This window comes from Scyliorhinus canicula, chromosome 1, assembly GCF_902713615.1.
Source record: "Scyliorhinus canicula chromosome 1, sScyCan1.1, whole genome shotgun sequence".
Lineage (NCBI taxonomy): Eukaryota > Metazoa > Chordata > Chondrichthyes > Carcharhiniformes > Scyliorhinidae > Scyliorhinus > Scyliorhinus canicula.
Window position 1 is genome coordinate 299,257,141 of NC_052146.1, and position 20,361 is coordinate 299,277,501.

The 20,361-nt window shown below is 45.0% G+C and overlaps 1 protein-coding gene across 2 annotated transcripts in view; it reads right to left on the reverse strand.

The window, feature by feature from the left end:
• The window catches only part of nrbp1 (nuclear receptor binding protein 1), a 112,701-nt gene extending 97,231 nt beyond the window's left edge, over nt 1–15,470 (reverse strand). For both annotated transcript variants that reach the window (XM_038816237.1, XM_038816228.1), the window contains exon 1: nt 14,970–15,470. In XM_038816237.1, the coding sequence (XP_038672165.1) occupies nt 14,970–15,137 (168 nt within the window). In that variant the 5' untranslated portion in view covers nt 15,138–15,470. The remainder of the gene's footprint in view (nt 1–14,969) is intronic.
• Between the last annotated feature and the right edge of the window lie 4,891 nt (nt 15,471–20,361).

Consider the following 20,361-nt stretch of genomic DNA (forward strand, 5'->3'; position numbering starts at 1 on the left):
GTTATTGGTTCCAGTTGTCAGTTATCTAGATGACTTGTGTGCATGTCCTCCATTATCCGTCGCTGGCAAAGGAAATACCAAACACATGACACAGCTCCTAGCAATTATAATCACTGTTGAATAAAATCCTCCCTCCTGAAGTCATGTGCAGAGATCCCTTTGTAGCATTACTTCATTTTAACCTAGTGACCCATTTACCACAACCACTCCCTAGAAACCGACTCGGCACTGAATTAATCTGGTGAAAGAACTTTCACAGCAATAAACGAACAGTGCCTTGTGCAAAGATTGAGAATGTTCACCAACACCTCCTTCAACATATTGCTGATCTTAATGTAATTTGGAAAAGGCTGCACCTTTATGAAGTTTTCAAAACCAGCAATTTTAATAAGCGAGGTGAAATTTTCCCATTTGATTCACACCACACTCATTTGGGGGGTGGGGGCTGCCAGGAAGACAGCACATTTCACAGAGGCAGCTCTCACCAAGCTTCTGGGTGGTGTTCAGCAGAGGTGTGGCATCCTGTACCTGTGACCAGCCAGATGTCCAGCAAGCAAGGTCACCAACCGCACCTGGGAGGCTGCAGACGCAATACTGAGTGTGCTGTATGGGATTGGAATGGTTAGGTGGTTGTTTTTGACCGGCGCAGACACGATGGGCTGAAGGGCCTTTTCTGTGCTATACGATTCTATGACTCCTTAAGACAATGGAGCTACAATGCAGAAGGAAGATGAACGACCATCTTTGTACAGTCAGGAAGCCTGCCTCATGTAACCCACTGTACCCCTTCACACACCCATCACACTACCATAGTGATCTTCCCACAAGCCACCCATGAGTTCCCAACACTTGACATCCCCCTCCCTCCCCCCATTGTAGATCCCTGCCAGGAGATAATCTGCTCCTCACATCCCCTCACCACTCTTCATTGAGTCTACACGTGACAATTAGCATTTTCATTTCATACGCAAGCCAGACTTCATTATCATCTGAACTGGCAGGACCTCCTCTCTAACTGAAGGAAAAACCTGAGTACAACTGGCTTGAGAGCCCTTGAGCTGGCTGGCGAGAAACAGGACTGAACCTTTACAGAGGGAGAGGTGGGGACACCAGACAAAAATGAGAACCCTCAGCACATGCAACCATGGTGCAAGCCTCATGCTTAAATTTCTCCCATCAGTCTGCCTCTATAATGCATGTCATCTCACTTCCCTTGCAGGTCAATCAATTGAACAGCCCAGTGCATCCTCACACTATCTGTGGACAAACACTAGCATAAGGGAGGTATCATAGCCGTCAGCCACACCCTCCACCAGTACAAATTCCCACACCTTAGTAGGATTAACTAGTAGACAGGCTCCTGGGTCACTCACTGGCGAGCATCTCTCAGCTGAAGATCCACAGCAGGCAGAGGAAGGAATGTCCTAGGGATCTAGCTCTTGATAGGATACCAGAACCCAGGACTCTGCTGATGACATGCCCCTGGGTCTGGTTGCGCCAGAGCTCCCAGTGCAAGCATCAGGAAGGGATGACAACATTCCTCCTAGGATTGAAGTGTCCCATTTTCTTCCGCCCGAGGAAATGGTGCAATCATTCCTATGCAATGAGGCCACACACGTGTGAGGCCTTGGCACAGGAAGTGCACTCCATGGCATGGGATGTCACTCCATGTTCAGCTCATGATCTCCATGGCTGAGAGCACATGCTTCATGGTGCAGGAACTAATGGTAATCTATGTGTACCAGCACCAGAACCCATTGATTTGCCCTGGCCGACAAAATTTGGTGAGATTGACTGGTCATCCTTAAACAGGCCAAGCAACGGTTTGTGTCTGTTATGATTGCAAAACCTGAGGGTGACGTGGTGGTGCAGTGGTTAGCACTGCTGTCTCACGGCACCGAGGACCCGGGTTCGATCCCAGCAACGGGTCACCGTGTGGAATTTACCCATTCTCCTAGTGTCTGCGTGGGTCTTGCCCCCACAACCCAAAGATGCGCAGGGTAGGTGGATTGACCACAATAAATTGCCCCATAAGAATTGGGTACTCTAATTAAAATTGCAAAACGCCGCTCATAAGCTTACTGATGGAATTTAACTCTGAAAAGTGAGAGGTGATACACTTTGGAAGGAGTACTGAGACAAGAAGTCTTCAATGAACGGCATTACACTGAGAAGTTCCAAAGAACAAAGGGACCATGGCGTGTTTGCCCATAGATCTCTGAAGGCAGAAGGGCAGGTTAATAGGGTGATGAAAAAGGCATATGGGACACTTGCCTTTATCAATCGACACACAGATTACAAAAGCAGGGAGGTCATGTTGGAGTTCTGTAGGACTTAGACGAGACCACAGCTGCAGTACTGGATGTAATTCTGGTCGCCACGTTATTGGAAGGATGTAATTGCACTGGAGGGGGTGCAGAGAAGATTCCCCAGAGTGTTGTCTGGGATGGAACATTTTTTAGCTAAGATGAGGGGTTGGGATATGGTTGGTTTGTTTTTGCCGGAGCAGAGAAGGCCGAGGGGCGACCTGCCTGAGGTGTAGAAGATTATGAAGGGCATGGACAGGAAGCAGCTACTCCCCTCATTTGAAGGGTCAGTTCCAAAATGGCACGTTCAAGGTCAGGAGTTTTGGGGGGTGAGGAGGGGCGAGGAGATTTGGGGAGAAACGTTTTTACCCAGAGGGTGTTGATGGTCTGGAATGTACTGCCTGGGAGGGTGGTAGAGGCGGGTTGCCTCACATCCTTTAAAAAGTACCTGCATGAGCACTTGGCACATCATACCATTCATGGTTATGGGCCAAGTGCTGGCAAATGGGATTAGGTAGATAGATCAGGTGTTTTTCATGCATTGGTGCAGACTTGATGGGCCGAAGGGCCTCGTGCCGTATTATTCTGTGAGGACAGCGCGGCTTCTGGATTTCACTGCAGCTGCCCCTCCATCCCATGGAGCAGCCCTGGGGCCCCTGGGCACTCAGAAGAGGATAGGCAGGAGCCCAGCCTGGGGCCTTCCATCCAGGAGATCCTGCTGGCATCCAGCCCATCTGACACTACCCTCCCTGTGAGAGACACACCTCCAGCACCACACACCGAGGAGGGCAGCACTGCAAAATCTGTGCAACCCAAAAGTAAGACCCGATCATCAAAGTCCAGCCCCAGTGGGCAGTGTGACTCCTCTCTCTCCTCTCCCCTCCCCCCCCCCCCCCCCCCCCCCCCCCCCCCCCCCCCCCCCCCCCCCCCCCCCCCCCCAAGGATGAGGATACTGCGCGAATTCAATGGACCTGCATTCTTATCTCAGGTAAATATGAGACGCTGCCACCCATCATCTCCTGAACAGGGTGATTAATAAGCAACTTCACCACACCACCTTGCATCGGGGGGTCACATTTATGACACCCTGTTATGGAGACCCGAGGCTTTGTCTTGGAGTTCAATGTTCGGCTTCCTACTATTCTGATCAACATAAATAAACTAAATCAAATCAAATTAACTAAGGGACAAATTAAAAGGGGCAGTCCCTTAAAGGGAATCTGCCTTAAACAAAAATAAAGATCACAAGAGGTTACTAATTGGGTGCTAATCAGTGGCACACATGCATTGCAAATGCTGACTAAATTGGCACATTTGACTTGTCAAGGTGTCAATTAGGCAACTGGCTTCCCCTTGTGGCAGACAAGGCACACCCGATCCATGTGAAGACTGCAACGCGCAGTTAACTTCATCATTAGAGGGTACCCTCATTCTCCCAGCTCTCATGGGTTGCTGAACAAGCATTCCAACCTTAACAGCCAGTCACCTGTGTGTTAAGACAGCCTGGTCTCCATAACCAGTGGCCTTGAACCGCCCAGCATCTCGTGCTCTCTGGCTTCATTGTGCTGCCCGAGTGTAGGGGTTCATTCTGACTGCACCTGTCCTCTTCAGATGTGAGGGTCTTCAGTTCTCATGAGGTTGGGAACCACCCCTTGTTAGAGGCCCCCACTCTGCCGATGCAGTCTGGCATCTCATGGGACCCCACCATGACCATGCGGATTCACCTGCTCCCACCTACCTTCCAGCTACCACTCTTGGAAGGGCAATCCCTTAGCTGTGATATTGCCACAAGCCCAGCAAGGCTATGAGAAGCACTGCCAGCAAACCAGCCACATGGCCCCCTTAAAGTTAGGCTCACTGCCATGGAAGGCCGCTAATTCTGGTGGGTGGGTGTACAAGCGAACATCCCCCCCCCCCCGGACTGGATGGGGTGGCGTCCTGGTGGGAGGGATCACTAATAACATGTATTAAAATGAATTCCACTTTGTGGCGGGATTCTCATTATGCCACCGATGAAGGGCCTGAAAAATTGGAAAACACGAACTGGCCAGCAAGAATTGAGTTTCCTGAAACTCTATGTATTTTACGCCTTAAATCACCGTTCTTGTTGACAGCTAACGCAAGCTGAAAATCAATCTCCCCCTCGTTTTACACAGGGTTTTTCTACTAAATGTATACAAACAATTCTAAAAAGCACAGAGGTTATGTTATAATGATTGTCCCGTCCCCCCGTCCCCTCTCAACAGCTACAGACAAAAATATTCCAGCTCTGCCCTGTATCTTTTATTTATATAGCAAAACCCACAGCCAAGCTCACTTTTGAACATTCAACTAAGTAACTATATTCCCCAAAATTATGCATTGTGAATTTATTGCATATTAGCAGATTACTCAATTGTATGTTTGGGGGAGTGGGGTGAGGGAAGGGTGTGTAGGGAGTGGGGGCTATAATACCAAACTTGCTCCTAACCACAATTGTATAGTGTGGAGGTCATGCAGGAGCTGTGACACATCCATGTCTGAATCATATAGTTATTCTGTCCAGGTTATCACTGGAAGAATAGATTGTTGGAGAAGTTGTAGAAGGGAATCAACCTCTCAAACTACATTTCAGCGCAAACCAACATTTAACTCCATGGTTTGTTTTGCCCATTTTTAAAAGGATTCTGATACATCATTGAAGCAGAATTTTTCGCACACCAATATAATTTTTCATTTTAAACAACTGCCATCCATATCACCTTTCAGAATGTAGATATTAATTTACAGCCAGTTGTGGCCACTTTATGTGGTGCAGCTGTCCTCACTAAAAATTTAACATTAGGCTGTTAAAAACTAATTTTACAGATGAGCCTTGCAGCCGGTCAAAAAAGACTTTCATCTCATTAATCTAATGGATGCAAAATGGGGCCCCTTAAGGGAATAGTGCAGAGAATCCGGCTGCATTCAATCTCTATACAGTACATACGGATAAAGTTAAATTAACAAAGACGTCACATATTCTGTACCAAGAATATCATTAATCAATGTGAAAAGCATTGAAAATTATCGCCATAAAAACCGGTATGATCAAACTAAATAAAACACAAGTATAAACATAAAATATAAAGGGGCAGCACAGTGGCACAGTGGTTAGCACTGCTGCATCACAGCGCCACGGTCCCAGGTTCAATCCTGGCTCTGGGTCACTGTCCGTGTGCAGTTTGCACATTCTCCCCGTATCTGCGTGGATTTCGCCCCACAGCCCAAAGATGTCCAGGGTAGGTGGATTGACCATGCTAAATTTCCCCTTAATTGGAAAAAATGAATTGGGTACTCTAAACTTATTTTTTTAAAATGTAAAATATAAAGATCAATGCTAAGACTGCACTTTAATATCGGGGATACACACCAAGTTATGCACATGTAAATCTCAGCAGAGAGAGAGATAGAGATATAATCAACGATCCAATTTGTATTCAGAAAACACCCTTAAAATACAATGTCCCAAAGTCCTTCATAGGAGTATTATAAAACAAAATGTCAGCAAGCCATGTGAGGAGGTTAGGGCAGATGACTTGAACTTTGGTCAAAACGGTAGGCTTTAAGGAGGATTTTCAAGGAAGAGAGTGAGGTAGGCAGGTGGAAAGGTTTACCAAAGGTTCCAGAAATTAGGACAAAAGTAGTCGAAGGCTCATCCAACAATGGTGGGGTGATTAAAATACACAATAAATACCAAAGTATATTTCTATCTTTACCATGTCTAGATAATTGTATGAATTATTGTTTTGTTTTTTTTAAATTTAGAGTACCCAATTCATTTTTTCCAATTAAGGGGCAATTTCACGTGGCCAACCCACCTACCCTGCACATCTTTGGGTTGTGGTGGCGAAACCCATGCAAACACGGGGAGAATGTGCAAACTCCACACGGACAGTGACCCAGAGCCGGGATCGAACCTGGGACCTCGGCGCCATGAGGCAGCAGTGCTACTCACTGCGCCACCGTGCTGCCCATCAATTATTGTTTTCATTAAAGAGATTATCCCTGCCGGACAACATTTTGCAGCTCTCGCAGTAGCACATGGGAACAGTGATGACAACAAGGTCCAACTTTAAAGTACCATATCTGCATGATGCTCTGCTAAATGACTGGTGGAGAGAGGAAGAGAAGCAGGATGCAGGAAGAGAAAGTGCCCACAGAATTCTGAACAATACATTCACCCTATGTAGGAAAACAAACTCTGAAGAGAAATTAGGGATGCCTAGACGATAGTGCCCATGTCCCAAGAAAGAATGAACAAAAAATTAGCAAGCAGATGTCAACCTCCCCTTGATTCTAATTGTGGCGAGACAATTATACAGTCTTGCATCAGCTTGCAATATCGAAGTTACCAAAGCCATTATTCTGCACTGAAATTTTTTTTTTTTTTTTTTTTTTTAATTAACTGCTTTTAAGATAACGGAGAAAACATTCTGCCAAATAATTTCATGAATCTTGTGCAGCAACATTACACAAAAAAAACTGATTGAGGTGCAAGACTGTGATGAGCACAGTTACATTATTTTCCATCAGATATCAAGCTTTAGTCATGTGCAGATAAAACATAGTAGGAATAAAGCTGGAGTGCTAACCACATGGAAAATAAATTGCATTTAATGCATCAAATAAAGCTGGAGTGCTAACCATATGGAAAATAAATTGCATTTAATGCATCAAAAGTAATGCAAGAAAAAATTGCACAAAATGGAGGTCAGGGCATTATTTGAGCTCGGCAAAACTAAATAAAGGATACATTCAGGCAGGGGCAGGGAAGTGAATTAGAAGTGCTTGAGAACCACACCGGTCAACCAAATTCCAAAAAGGAATGTAAAACCTTGGCCTGCAATGCATGGGATTTCATTTTGAAACCATTCCTCATCCCCAAGAGAGAAGTAGTCCAAATTGCAAGGTATTGAATATCTCCTGTATTTATAAATGGAAGTTGCTCTTTTCTACTGCCTACAATACTACAGGCGTTTGCAAAGTAACGTAAATGGAATAGTGTAGGTCAGATAGGCTTCAGATGGTTTCACAGGTCGGCGCAACATCGAGGGCCGAAGGGCCCGTACTGCGCTGTAGTGTTCTATGTTCTATGTTCTATGTAACTTCACTTCTTGCACAACAAGTTTCTATATAAACAAGGGAGAGAGAAGGAAAGAGGTAGACACTTTAAATAACCTAATTAAGCATTACCTCAAACTGACATTTGCTAAGACATTGATCGATCAACACATTTGGTTTACCAAATCTCAAACTACCTTGGCATTCTGAAACACTGACTGTTAAAAGATTTCCACTGAGATAGAAACAGGAGGAAGTGGTTACTTTTGGGCACAAGACTACTTGATAAAGACAAACGTGCATTGTGCTTTACAAAAATATTTGCAAAGGAAAAAGAGCATCTAGAAGATGCTTAGATAAACATTAAATGTACAATGTACATTCCACTTACTAACGCATCTCACAAACAAATCGTTTGGGTTACAGAGAAGCAGAAACTTAAACCAGGAAGGGCAATTGAATTTATCTGAGGATCCGTATCAAAGCGTATCTCCTGAAACCAAATATCAGAATCCCTACAGTGCAGAAGGAGACCATTCAGCCCATCAAGTCTGCATCAATCCTTCGAAAAACCATCCTACCTCGGCCCAATACCCCACCCTATTCCTGCAACTCCATGTGCAGGAATACCCCACCCTATTCCTGCAACTCCACCCGAAGGTGCAATTTAGCATGGCCAATCACTTAACCTGCACATTTTGAATTGTGGGAGGAAACCGGAGCACCAGAAGGAAACCCACGCAGACACAGGAAGAATGTACAAACAGCACCCAGGCAGTTACCAGAGGTCGGAATCGAACCTGGTTCCCCTGGCATGGTGAAGCAGCAGTGCTAACCACTGTACCACTGTGCCGTCATGCTCATCTTTTTCATTTTTCAACAACTCATTTAATTTATAAACTTAAGCTTACAATGCCACCATATTAAGTATTCATTGTGATAGTTTAGTCATTCTGGCAGTATTACAAAGTCAGATTCAATTCTTATTTTATTGTGTCCTTGAACATCAGCTGAATGAAGTTTGAGGCAAAGCAAAATAGCTCCATTGGTGAAACACTATTGATGATGTTTACCTTTCTCTCACAAAGGGACAGATTGCATCAGCACTCAACCGGATATCTTTGATTTAAAAAGAAATCGTCAAAATCAAAGCTTAAAATTGTCAATTCAAGTTCAGCCAAAGATTGCATAGCAATGAATCCAGAGATGATGAATTAATCTGTTCAGTACATGCAGTCCTCGAACTTATGACACAATTGGTTCCTGAAAACCGCATAAGTTGAAATGTCGCAAGTCGGAGCCTGTTTTCCCATAGGAACAATGTTATAATTGGGGAATTGGTTCCTGAACCAAGGCACAATACCCTATTTTCACTGAATAGGGCACTTGACGCAGAATTGACTCGGCTCAGATGGCAGCTCCCTTTCCATTAACTTGTAGCCACAACACTGTGACCAGTGTTGTTCTGTAAATTTGCTTCACTCTCCAAGGACCCTCAAATATTTATCAGTGTCACGGCACTGAGGTCCCAGGTTCGATCCCGGCTCTGGGTCACTGTCTGTGTGGAGTTTGCACATTCTCCCCGTGTCTGCGTGGGTTTCGTCCCCACAACCCAAAAATGTGCAGAGTAGGTGGATTGGCCACGCTAAATTGCCCCTTAATTAGAAAAAATAATTGGCTAATCTAAATTTATTTTTTAAAAAATATTTATCAGTGAAAGGCCATAACGGGGGTTTATGGTAAAATGATTGACATACATATTCTTTCTTGCTTCCTGCATACTAATCAGGGATCACCCAACCATTGGATAACCTATTCAGTAGCTACTCAAAGGACTCAAGTGGTAAGTAAACTTTACCTTTTTTATAAAAACTGCATCCGACTCACCAGTTTCCACTAAGTCAATTTAAACTTTTAAACTGGGGCTTTTGGACGTTAAAGTTTGTGAGATCTTGCTTCAGTATAATTGCGTTAGTAGAGTCGATTTCCCATGATATGATAGTGCCTACACTTTCAAATACACTTGTGTGGTGTACCCGAAAAGCTATTTGCCCTCTTGAGGTCGAGAAAAGACAGAACGTAAAGCAACTCAATTCCCTTTCTATCCATGCCAGGTATTGTTCCTAGTCTTGTCCTGAACCTGGCATTCAATGAACTTAGCTGGAATGGGAATTTGTACACTACAGTCATCTATGGCTCCGGAGCTATGAAAGAAAATGAAAAATTAGCCAAGGTTCTCAATCTAATGGATGGCACCTACTGGGAAGTGCAAAAGTGCAGAGATGGAGTAAGCACAAAATCAAGGTTACCTGTGAAGACAACTGCCAACCTCCTCAAAAAAAAAGTCCATCTACATTCAGCACACACTGAAGAATGAAAGGCGAGCGAGCCGTTGGTACATTGTCAGAATACCTCAACACGCGTCAGAAGTAAAGGGGGAAAATGACACCAAGAACTTTGCACTCCAGCAGAGATTATCGAAGAGTCAAGAAAGCTGCATCACTTTGCTGTTCTCTAAACTCACTCCAACACTTGCGTTTGGTTTTGTTACCCAACACAGTGATAAAACTTAGTTCAATTTTAGTTAACTGTTGATACTCATCCTAATATTTGTCCTGCCACGTTTATAAATTCCCAGATTATTCAGCAAGAATTTTCTGTCAATTACATGTAAATTGTTTTGCACTTTTGCTAATGAAGATCTTTTATCATATTTATACATTAATGATTTGGATCAAGGAATTGCATGCAATATCTCCAAATTTGCAGACGACACTAAGCTGGGTAGCAGTGTGTGCTGTGAGGAGGATGGAAAGAGGCTGCAGGGTGACTTAGACAGGCTGGCTCAGTGGGCAAATACTTGGCAAATGCAGCAAGTGTGATTATCCACTTTGGTGGCAAAAACAGAAAGGCAGATTATCTGAATGGTGGCGGTTTAGGAAAAGGGTAAGTGCAATGGGACCTGGGTGTCATGGTGGAACAGGCGCTGAAGGTTGGCATGCAGGTACAGCAGGCAGTGAGGAAAGCTAATGGCATGCTGGCATTCACAGCGAGAGGATTTAAGTATAGGCGTCTTACTGAAGTTATACAGGGCCTTGGTGAGGCCACACCTTGAGTATTGTGTGCAGTTTTAGTCTCCTAGTTTGTGGAAGGACATTTGAGGGTGTCCAGCGAAGGTTCACTAGACTAATTCCCGGGATGGCAGGACTGACATATGAAGAAAGACTGGATCAACTGGACTTGTACTCATTGGAGTTTAGAAGATGCGAGGGGATCTCATTGAAAGATATAAAATCCTGATAGGACTGGACAAGTTAGATGGAGAAGCATGTCCCCAATGTTGGGGACATCCAGAACTAGGGGTCAGAGCCGAAGAATAATGGGTATGCCATTCAGGACTGAGATGAGGAAGAACTTCTTCTATCAGAGAGCTGTGAACCTGTGGAATTCTCTACCACAAAAAGCGGTTGGGGCCAGTTCGTGGATATATTCAAGAGGGAGCTGGACGTGGCCCTTGCAGCTAAAGGGATCAAGGGATATGGAGAGAAAGCGGGAGTGGGATACTGAATTTGCATGATCAGCCATGATCATATTGAATGGTGGTGCAGGCTCGAAGGGCCGAATGGCCTACTCCTGCACCTATTTTCTGTGTTTCATTAAATATTTCACGTTTCCTGTTCTAATATCTCTTGCGCATTGGAAGTCTCTGCTATTGTCCAGGCTTGGGCATTTAAGTGCCACAGTTCAAGCACTATTTAAGTAAAGGTTACTTACTTCATGATGAGCTAAATATTTATAGGCTGTACAACAATGTGATTTTATTACTTTATATATCAGTTAAATGAATGAGATAGAAAGTCATGCTTTCTTTAAATCCATTTAAAAACTTGAAGATGGGAAATTGGTAGCATGGTTTCTCTGGATCTCAAGGCTCACAATCTGCTCTGACCAGACAAAGGTTATCACCCAGGTTTTTGATGAATCCATTGAGTGACCTAGGAGGAGATCTGGTCTGATGCATCTCCCTGGAGGCAATAAAACAAGATTTCAAGGAAAAAGAGAGCAATTTCCTGCTACTAAAACAAAAATGGGAGTACACATTCCCCCAACTTACCTTCTCCTTGAAGTCAGAAATTAGCTAAATTATAAGATTTTACTAGATTTTACCACAGAAATGCAACCTTGCAAAGCTTTCTGTAGCACCTTAAGAGAACAAGCCAATTTGCCACGGATTATTGATCTTCTACCAAACATGAGCTCCCTAGTGCCAATGCACTGCTAAGTCAACAACAATAGATCTGTCCAGCATGAAGGACGACAACAAAGTACTGGTAGTATGCTACACACAAGCTACAAAAATAAACTCACCAACTCTGTACTCTATAAGCAGAGACAAAATAAACACTTTCCTCCTTTGAAAAGCTAAGTTACCTGTCTAAGTTGCCTGGGACCCTTTGTCATCGTGTCCATTACAAGTTCACACATGAAGATCAGTGAGTGGAGACAAGTTATTAAACTGCAGACAGATTACAATATCCATCCATCTTATAATTAAACCGGTAATGTTCTGGTCAGATTTCCACAGCACTGTGGAAAAAGCTGAAAAACACTGATGTGCATGACAAACAAATCTTTGCTCTGTCATAAACAGTTGGTAGGAAAACAGATTGCAACTTCTCCCTAGCTAATACCACAAGTGATGTTTGCACCTTCATTTCACAGTAAGCATTATGTTGTAAAACAAAGGACTGAGAAAAAGAGTTAAAAATTGACTTCTATTAAAGACATCCAATAGAAAAAAGTGATACCCCAAGATACGTTATTGATATAATGAAACATCTCATTTCATGTCTTCTTGAGCTCATCCTGTCCAACTGGTCAATTTTCTGTTCCCTTGACCCTGGTCTCACTAAACTGGTGACACATCCAATTTCCTCACTACCCCAACATCAGCTTACTTTGTAAATGGTTCCCTCTCAGGAGGTGCTGTCATTCTTTCAATGCTATTTTACCACCCCTTCTCCAAAAAACTCAACCCTTCTGGTCTTGTAAACTACTTTTCCCACTAAAATTATTGAACATATTCATTTATATCTAAAATTTGTGGCACTCCCCCACGACTGAAGCTCACTAATTAATTTTCTGTCACAGCACAGAAAATGCACTAATCAGTCACAAATTACATTCTACCTTTGGCACAGTCAACCAGACGAATATCCTTAAACATTGTTCAGTGGAAAAGCCCATATCCACAGTGACCCAACCCCATCATAACCAGATCTTCTCCAACAATGGCTTGTATTCCTACCACACACCAATGATCCAGCCTTGGCAACTTCCTCATCAAAAAGCTTCACCTTAATGGCATCATCTGAAAAGACTGATTATATATGTATGCTCATAACATCCAGCTCAACCTCTCAACACATCTAAATCGTTCCATTGTTGGAGTATCACCTAGTTTATCCAACATCCAAACCTGAATGAACCACGATTTTCCCCAGTTAAGCAATGGGAAGTGCGAAGACATGATTTACACGCCCGCTACAAACTCCATACTCATGCCATCAATTGCATGGCCCTTCCATGCCAGTTTGAAGCAGACTGTTGGAAACCTCAGCACTTGACCACAAACTTGCAACCCCATATGGCTGCCATCTCAGACCATCTTTTAAATCTGAAACATCATCTATCAAAACTGCAACCCATGTCTTTGTCACCTCCAGATTCAACTTTTCCAAAGTTTTCCCAGCTGACCGCCATTGTCACCAAAACTTTAGCAGAGGCAGAACTCTGCTACCTGTAACAACTTATACCAAGCTGTGCTGATCTATCACATCGTGACTCTTAGTTTTGCAATATCAATTTGACATTCTTATTCTCATTAAGGGATGGCCCGGCCTGTCCTGCAACATCATCCAACCCTATAACCCCAGAACAACTCTGCATTACTTCAACTGGTGCCTCCTGCGCACACAACCCCACTTCCTCCCTGCCACTAGCACCAATGGCTTCAGCTGTCTAGGCCCTCAACTCACGAATTCTCTCCAGAAATGACTTCAAGTCTTTCTCTCCTTTTAACATACTCTTTAAAAACTATTTATTTGGTTAGGTTTTTAGTCACCTCTCCCAATATCTATATGTTTTGCCAGGCATTGTTTTTAGGCTAGGATTCTTATGCTGGGGTGTAGGTGAATGCCAGTCTGGAAGGAGGCGGAAGGAATGAAAGAATAAAAACGAAGATGGGAATCCTAAATCGGAACAGAAGTCATTGTAGGTCAGCAAGGACAGGGCAATGAAAAAAAGTCACTGGAAGTCAAGTTTGGAGGTGACAAGGCATGAATAAGGGTTTCAATCAGATCAGCTGAGGCAGGAGATATCAGAAAACTGAAAGGAGATTTTCTTTGGACGAAGATTCTCTGGGGTCAAAGCCAAATCAGAGGAGCTCATAGTTAAGAGGCTTCAGATAAATACATGTCAGAAAAAAGTCATGACCACTTTGAGGCGAGAGACTGACTATAAACAAGGCCACTCATTTTGTGGCACCGCATAGGATCACACCTGCAGAATATATCATTTAGTCATGGGAATGACAGATGACCTTCGGTGAGTACTGGACAGTTGATTTCCAGTGGCATGCAGTCAAATAAAACTTGCCATCACTGTTTGGAAACACCCCAAATGATGTACAAACTTCAGTCATAATAGTGTAGTACTAGTCCCTATCCAAGTTATCTGCTGTGAACCAAATCCAAGCCCAATAAAATAAGAACATAAGAACTGGGAGCAGGAGTAGGCCATCTGGCCCCTCGAGCCTGCTCCACCATTCAATGAGATCATGGCTGGTCTTTTGTGGACTCAGCTCCACTTTCCGGCCGGAACACCATAACCCTTAATCCTTCAAAAAACTATCTATCTATCTTTATCTTAAAAACATTTAATGAAGGAGCCTCAACTGCTTAACTGGGCAAGGAATTCCATTGACCCCCCTTTCCAAAAAAATAATCGTTGCACATTTGAATGAATAAGTAAACTGTTTGACTCCTATATTACAAACCTTTGAAGGCTAATAGGCCAGTGCTTGATATTCCCTTCAGAGAAAACCTGACTTAAAAGAAACAACTGCACCCTCAATAAAATAAAACAGCATGGCAACATAATTCTATTTCCTTGGGCTGATAACAGGTCAGCGTGCCCTTAATGTAGAGTTAAATGGGTAGGATGGAAAGCAGAAGTAGCCTTCACACTGCTATTTTGCAAGCTGGCATTACTACTTATCTGATCAAAAGCGTCTCCAGCCCCCAGACATAAAGCAGCCCTTCTTTTCCTCATGGATACCGATGGACCTGGCCTATGTCACCAGTTTGATAGATTTCATGTTATTGATTTACAAGGAAAGAGTGCAAAAGTCTGGACAAGGTTGTTTCGGATTTAAGCTGTTGTCCTCAGACCTCTCTTACCCACCCACCCCAAAAGGGAAGCTGGGGCGAGTGTGCTGCAGTTGAAGGGGGAGTGAGTGAGTGGAGTGCTGACTGACTGACTGGCTGGTTCCCCCACCCACCCCCCTTTCGCTGAGCTCACCTCCTCCCGCCGCTTCTGCCAGCGTCCACACGGGCTCTCCTCCAGGATCTCGCTCTCGTCCTCGCTCTCATCCTCCTCCTCGTCATCCACCTCGGCGGGCGCGTTCATGGCCTCGGCTGCCTTGTCCGCCGCTGCGGCCACTGCCGCCGCCTTCTCCCCTTCCGACATGAGGCAGCAGCCGCGCCACACCCCCTGCTGCTGTCCTCCTCCCTCCGGAGCGGCCCCGGCTCCTCACAGGACACTCTCGGGAGGGCCGGGCTGGGCAGGGGGGGGGGGGGGGGGGTACCTCGTCGAACGATTGAAAAATAAACACAAGCTTTCTTTTTTGAAATGTACACTCCGTCTCAGTGAACGAAGTCGGAGGTCCGTCCGATTACCCCGCTCGAATTTTCTCTGATTCCCCTTTTTCTTCTCCTCCTCACCCCACGCTAATGGCGACTACCAACTGCAGCTCCATTCGCTCGAGCTCTCGGACTGGCTCCGGTCGACCCGCCCACTTCCCCTCGGGGTGCCCGGCGACGGCCTGATGGACAGCGGGGCCGGCCAATCGGCGCCGGCCGCCCACCGTTCCGCGGAGGAGGGGAGGCGGCGCTGACGTCAGAGAGGGTGCGTGTCCCGCCCCCTTGTTCTCTCATCCCCCAACGGTTCTGTCACGCGCGGCGCGGGTGACGTACGAGGCGGGTCTGCGATGCCACCTCCCTGTGACGTTCTCCACCAATCAATGAACCCCACCCCACCCGACCAGGATGATTGACAGTCGCAGTGGCCATTGGGCGCCGCGTAAGGCGGAGTTCGCCCTGTGCATCCCAATAATGAGGGACCCCATTGTGAAGTCCATCTGGCCGGTGCTTTGGGTTCCCAACCCTCCAGGATTGACCGGGAGCCACCAGGGATTGAAGGTCAACCCCCCAGGACATGGCTATGTGTATCCCTGGAGAAAAATCATCTGGACTGTCAAAAAGATTGTTTTTTTCTGAATCTGTGGAATTCTATATCGCAGAGAGCTATGGAGGCTGAGCCATTAAGTATATTTAAGGTTGGGAGAGGCAGATTTTTAATTAGTAAAGGAATCAAGGGCGATGGAGGTGTGGTGGAGAGTGGAGTTGAGGATTATCATTTCACATCAGTCATGATTTCATTGGATGGCAGAGAAGACTCAATGGGCCGAATGGCCTACTTCTCCCACGTCTTCTGGTCTGTGGTATTTCTCCTTACCAGAAATAAAAATATTGTAAAGGGGGAGCTGTTTGACTGACAGTCAACCATCATTCTATGGGAAATAAGTTTTTTTGCTTTCCAAAAGGTGGGGCAGTGCATCACAAGGATGGACGTGTTGGCCGGCTAATGGCTGGAGGGTGGGGGCAAGTTATGTAATGAAACCTACAGGACAGGTTTGCTGACGACACGACCGTAGTGGGCTGCTTCTCAAAAAAGATGAGTCAGAATACAGGAGGGAGATAGAGAACCTAGAAAAATGAAATGAAAATCGCATATTGTCACAAGTAGGCTTCAAATTAAGTTACTGTGAAAAGCCCCTAGTCGCCACATTCCGGCACCTGTTCGGTGAGGCTGGTACTGGTAGTGGAACATAGAACATAGAACGATACAGCGCAGTACAGGCCCTTCGGCCCTCGATGTTGCACCGACATGGAAAAAAAAAACTAAAGGCCATCTAACCTACACTATGCCCTTATCATCCATATGCTTATCCAATAAATTTTTAAATGCCCTCAATGTTGGCGAGTTCACTACTGTTGCAGGTAGGGCATTCCACGGCCTCACCACTCTTCGCGTAAAAAACCCACCTCTGACCTCTGTCCTATATCTATTACCCCTCAATTTAAGGCTATGTCCCCTCGTGCTAGCCACCTCCATCCGCGGGAGAAGGCTCTCGCTGTCCACCCTATCTAACCCTCTGATCATTTTGTATGCCTCTATTAAGTCACCTCTTAACCTTCTTCTCTCTAACGAAAACAACCTCAAGTCCATCAGCCTTTCCTCATAAGATTTTCCCTCCATACCAGGCAACATCCTGGTAAATCTCCTCTGCACCCGTTCCAAAGCCTCCACGTCCCTCCTATAATGAGGCGACCAGAACTGTACGCAATACTCCAAATGCGGCCGTACCAGAGTTTGGTACAGCTGCATCATGACCTCATGGCTCCGGAACTCAATCCCTCTACCAATAAAGGCCAACACACCATAGGCCTTCTTCACAACCCTATCAACCTGGGTGGCAACTTTCAGGGATCTATGTACATGGACACCGAGATCCCTCTGCTCATCCACACTACCAAGAATTTTACCATTAGCCAAATATTCCGCATTCCTGTTATTCTTTCCAAAGTGAATCACCTCACACTTCTCCACATTAAACTCCATTTGCCACCTCTCAGCCCAGCTCTGCAGCTTATCTATGTCCCTCTGTAACCTGCAACATCCTTCCGCACTGTCTACAACTCCACCGACTTTAGTGTCGTCTGCAAATTTACTCACCCATCCTTCTGCGCCCTCCTCTAGGTCATTTATAAAAATGACAAACAGCAACGGCCCCAGAACAGATCCTTGTGGTACGCCACTCGTAACTGAACTCCATTCTGAACATTTCCCATCAACTACCACTCTCTGTCTTCTTTCAACTAGCCAATTTCTGATCCACATCTCTAAATCACCCTCAATCCCCAGCCTCCGTATTTTCTGCAATAGCCGACCGTGGGGAACCTTATCAAACGCTTTACTGAAATCCATATACACCACATCAACTGCTCTACCCTCGTCTACCTGTTCAGTCACCTTCTCAAAGAACTCGATAAGGTTTGTGAGGCATGACCTACCCTTCACAAAACCATGCTGACTATCCCTAATCATATTATTCCTATCTAGATGATTATAAATCGTATCTTTTATAATCCTCTCCAAGACTTTACCCACCACAGACGTTAGGCTCACCGGCCTATAGTTACCGGGGTTATCTCTACTCCCCTTCTTGAACAAAGGGACCACATTTGCTATCCTCCAGTCCTCTGGCACTATTCCTGTAGCCAATGATGACCTAAAAATCAAAGCCAAAGGCTCAGCAATCTCTTCCCTGGCTTCCCAGAGAATCCTAGGATAAATCCCATCCGGCCCCGGGGACTTATCTATTTTCACCTTGTCCAGAATTGCCAACACTTCTTCCCTACACACCTCAATGCCATCTATTCTAATAGCCTGGGTCTCAGCATTCTCCTCCTCAATATTATCTTTTTCTTGAGTGAATACTGACGAAAAGTATTCATTTAGTATCTCGCTTATCTCCTCAGCCTCCACACACAACTTCCCACCACTGTCCTTGACTGGCCCTACTCTTACCCTAGTCATTCTTTTATTCCTGACATACCTATAGAAAGCTTTTGGGTTTTCCTTGATCCTACCTGCCAAAGACTTCTCATGTCCCCTCCTTGCTCGTCTCAGCTCTCTCTTTAGATCCTTCCTCGCTTCCTTGTAACTATCAAGCGCCCCAACTGAAACTTCACGCCTCATCTTCACATAGGCCTCCTTCTTCCTCTTAACAAGAGATTCCACTTGTGGTGTAATGACAAAAATCTCTCCCTCAATGTCAGCAAAACTAAAGAGCTGGTCATTGACTTTAGGAAGCAAGTATTGTACACATCTCTGTCTGCATCAATGGTGCTGAGGTGGACTTTTACAGATGCACCATAGAAAGCATCCTACCTGGCTGCATCACATCCTGGTATGGCAACTGCTCGGCCCAAGCCCGGAAGAAACTACAGAGAGTCGTGAACACTGCCCAGTCCATCACGCAGACCCGCTTCCCATTCATTGACTCTGTGTTTACACCTCCCGCTGCCTTGGGAAAGCAGGCAGCATAATCAAAGACCCCTCCCACCCGGCTTATTCACTCTTCCAACTTCTTCCATCTGCAGACTCAAAAGTAGCTTCTTCCCCACTGTTACCAGACACCTAAATTACCCTCTTATGGACAGATCTGATCTCTTCATACAATTTCTCTGCAAAGTAGTACTATATTCCTGTATGCTTCGCCCAGTTTCTGTGTCTGTATTTACATTGTGTATTTTATGTTTGCCCTATTATGTACTTTTCATGTATGGAATGATCTGTTTGAGCTGCATGCAGAACAATCCTTTTCACTGCACCTCGGTGACAATAAATCAATCCAATCCATTTAATCACAGAATTGTCACGGTGCAGAAGGAGGCTATTTGGCCCATCGTATCTGTACCGACTTCCCAAATCAGCATATTGACTTAGTGCCATTCCCCCACCTTTTCCCCGTACCCTTGCACATTGTTTCTATTCAAATAATCATCTAATGCCCTCTTCAATGTTGCGTTTGGACCTGCCTCCACCATACTTCCAGGCGGTGCATTCCAGATGCCAACCACTTGTGCGACAAAGTTTTTTTCTCACATCAGTTTGCATTTTTGGCTAATCATTTTAATTCTGTGTCCTCGCATTCTTGATCCTTTTATAAGCGAGAACATTTTCTCCCTATCAACTCTCCCCAGACTCCCCACGATTTTGAACACCTATATTGGATCTCCACTTAGCCTTCTCCTCTCCAAGAGCCGTCTCAACCTCTCCAATCTATCCTGTCTTTTAATGGCAGTTCGCAAACCTACAGGTGCTACCAGCAATGACTTCAATTGCCCTGTTTGCTATTTCTAGTCTTTTTGAAGTTATCGAAAGGGACCATTTTTTCCTGGCTTTCGGAGATCATTTTAAATGAAACTTGTTTCCAGTTTTGCAAAAGCAAAAGTCTGTGGATGGAAATCTGAAACATAAAGCAAAAATGGTGACAATACTCAGCAGGTTCATAAGATATAGGAGCAGAATTAGGCCATTCGACCCATCAGGCCTGCTCCGCCCCTCGATCATGGTTGATCCCACTATGGCCTCAACTCCACCGTCTTGCCCATTTCCCGTAACCCTTCAACCCATTAAAAATCTGTCGAACTCCTTAAATTACTCAGGTCAGGCAGCATCCATGGAGTGGGATACAGTTAACATATAACAAAATACTACGGATGTTGGCGATCTGATATAAAATGCTGGAAAGCTCATGTATCTGGCAAAACCACAGTGTGTCTTAACCCATATTCGGTGGGCAAATCACACACACACAATGGTTATGGTTATTCAATCACACTTAATAATAGGTTACGCTGTACACCAAAGATTCCAAGATCTTAACTTGGCAGTGATCGACAAGTGCTAGGCAGATACGGACCGATTATCTGTAGTCGCAGTCTTGAGTCTCAGTTAGTTATCAATCTGGTTCTCTTCTAGCTCTGGTCTTCCTTCTGTTGGTAGAGTGGATGGTCTCCTTTGTCGGCCAGTGGAAGGGGCTGGTTTAGCACAGTGGGCTAAA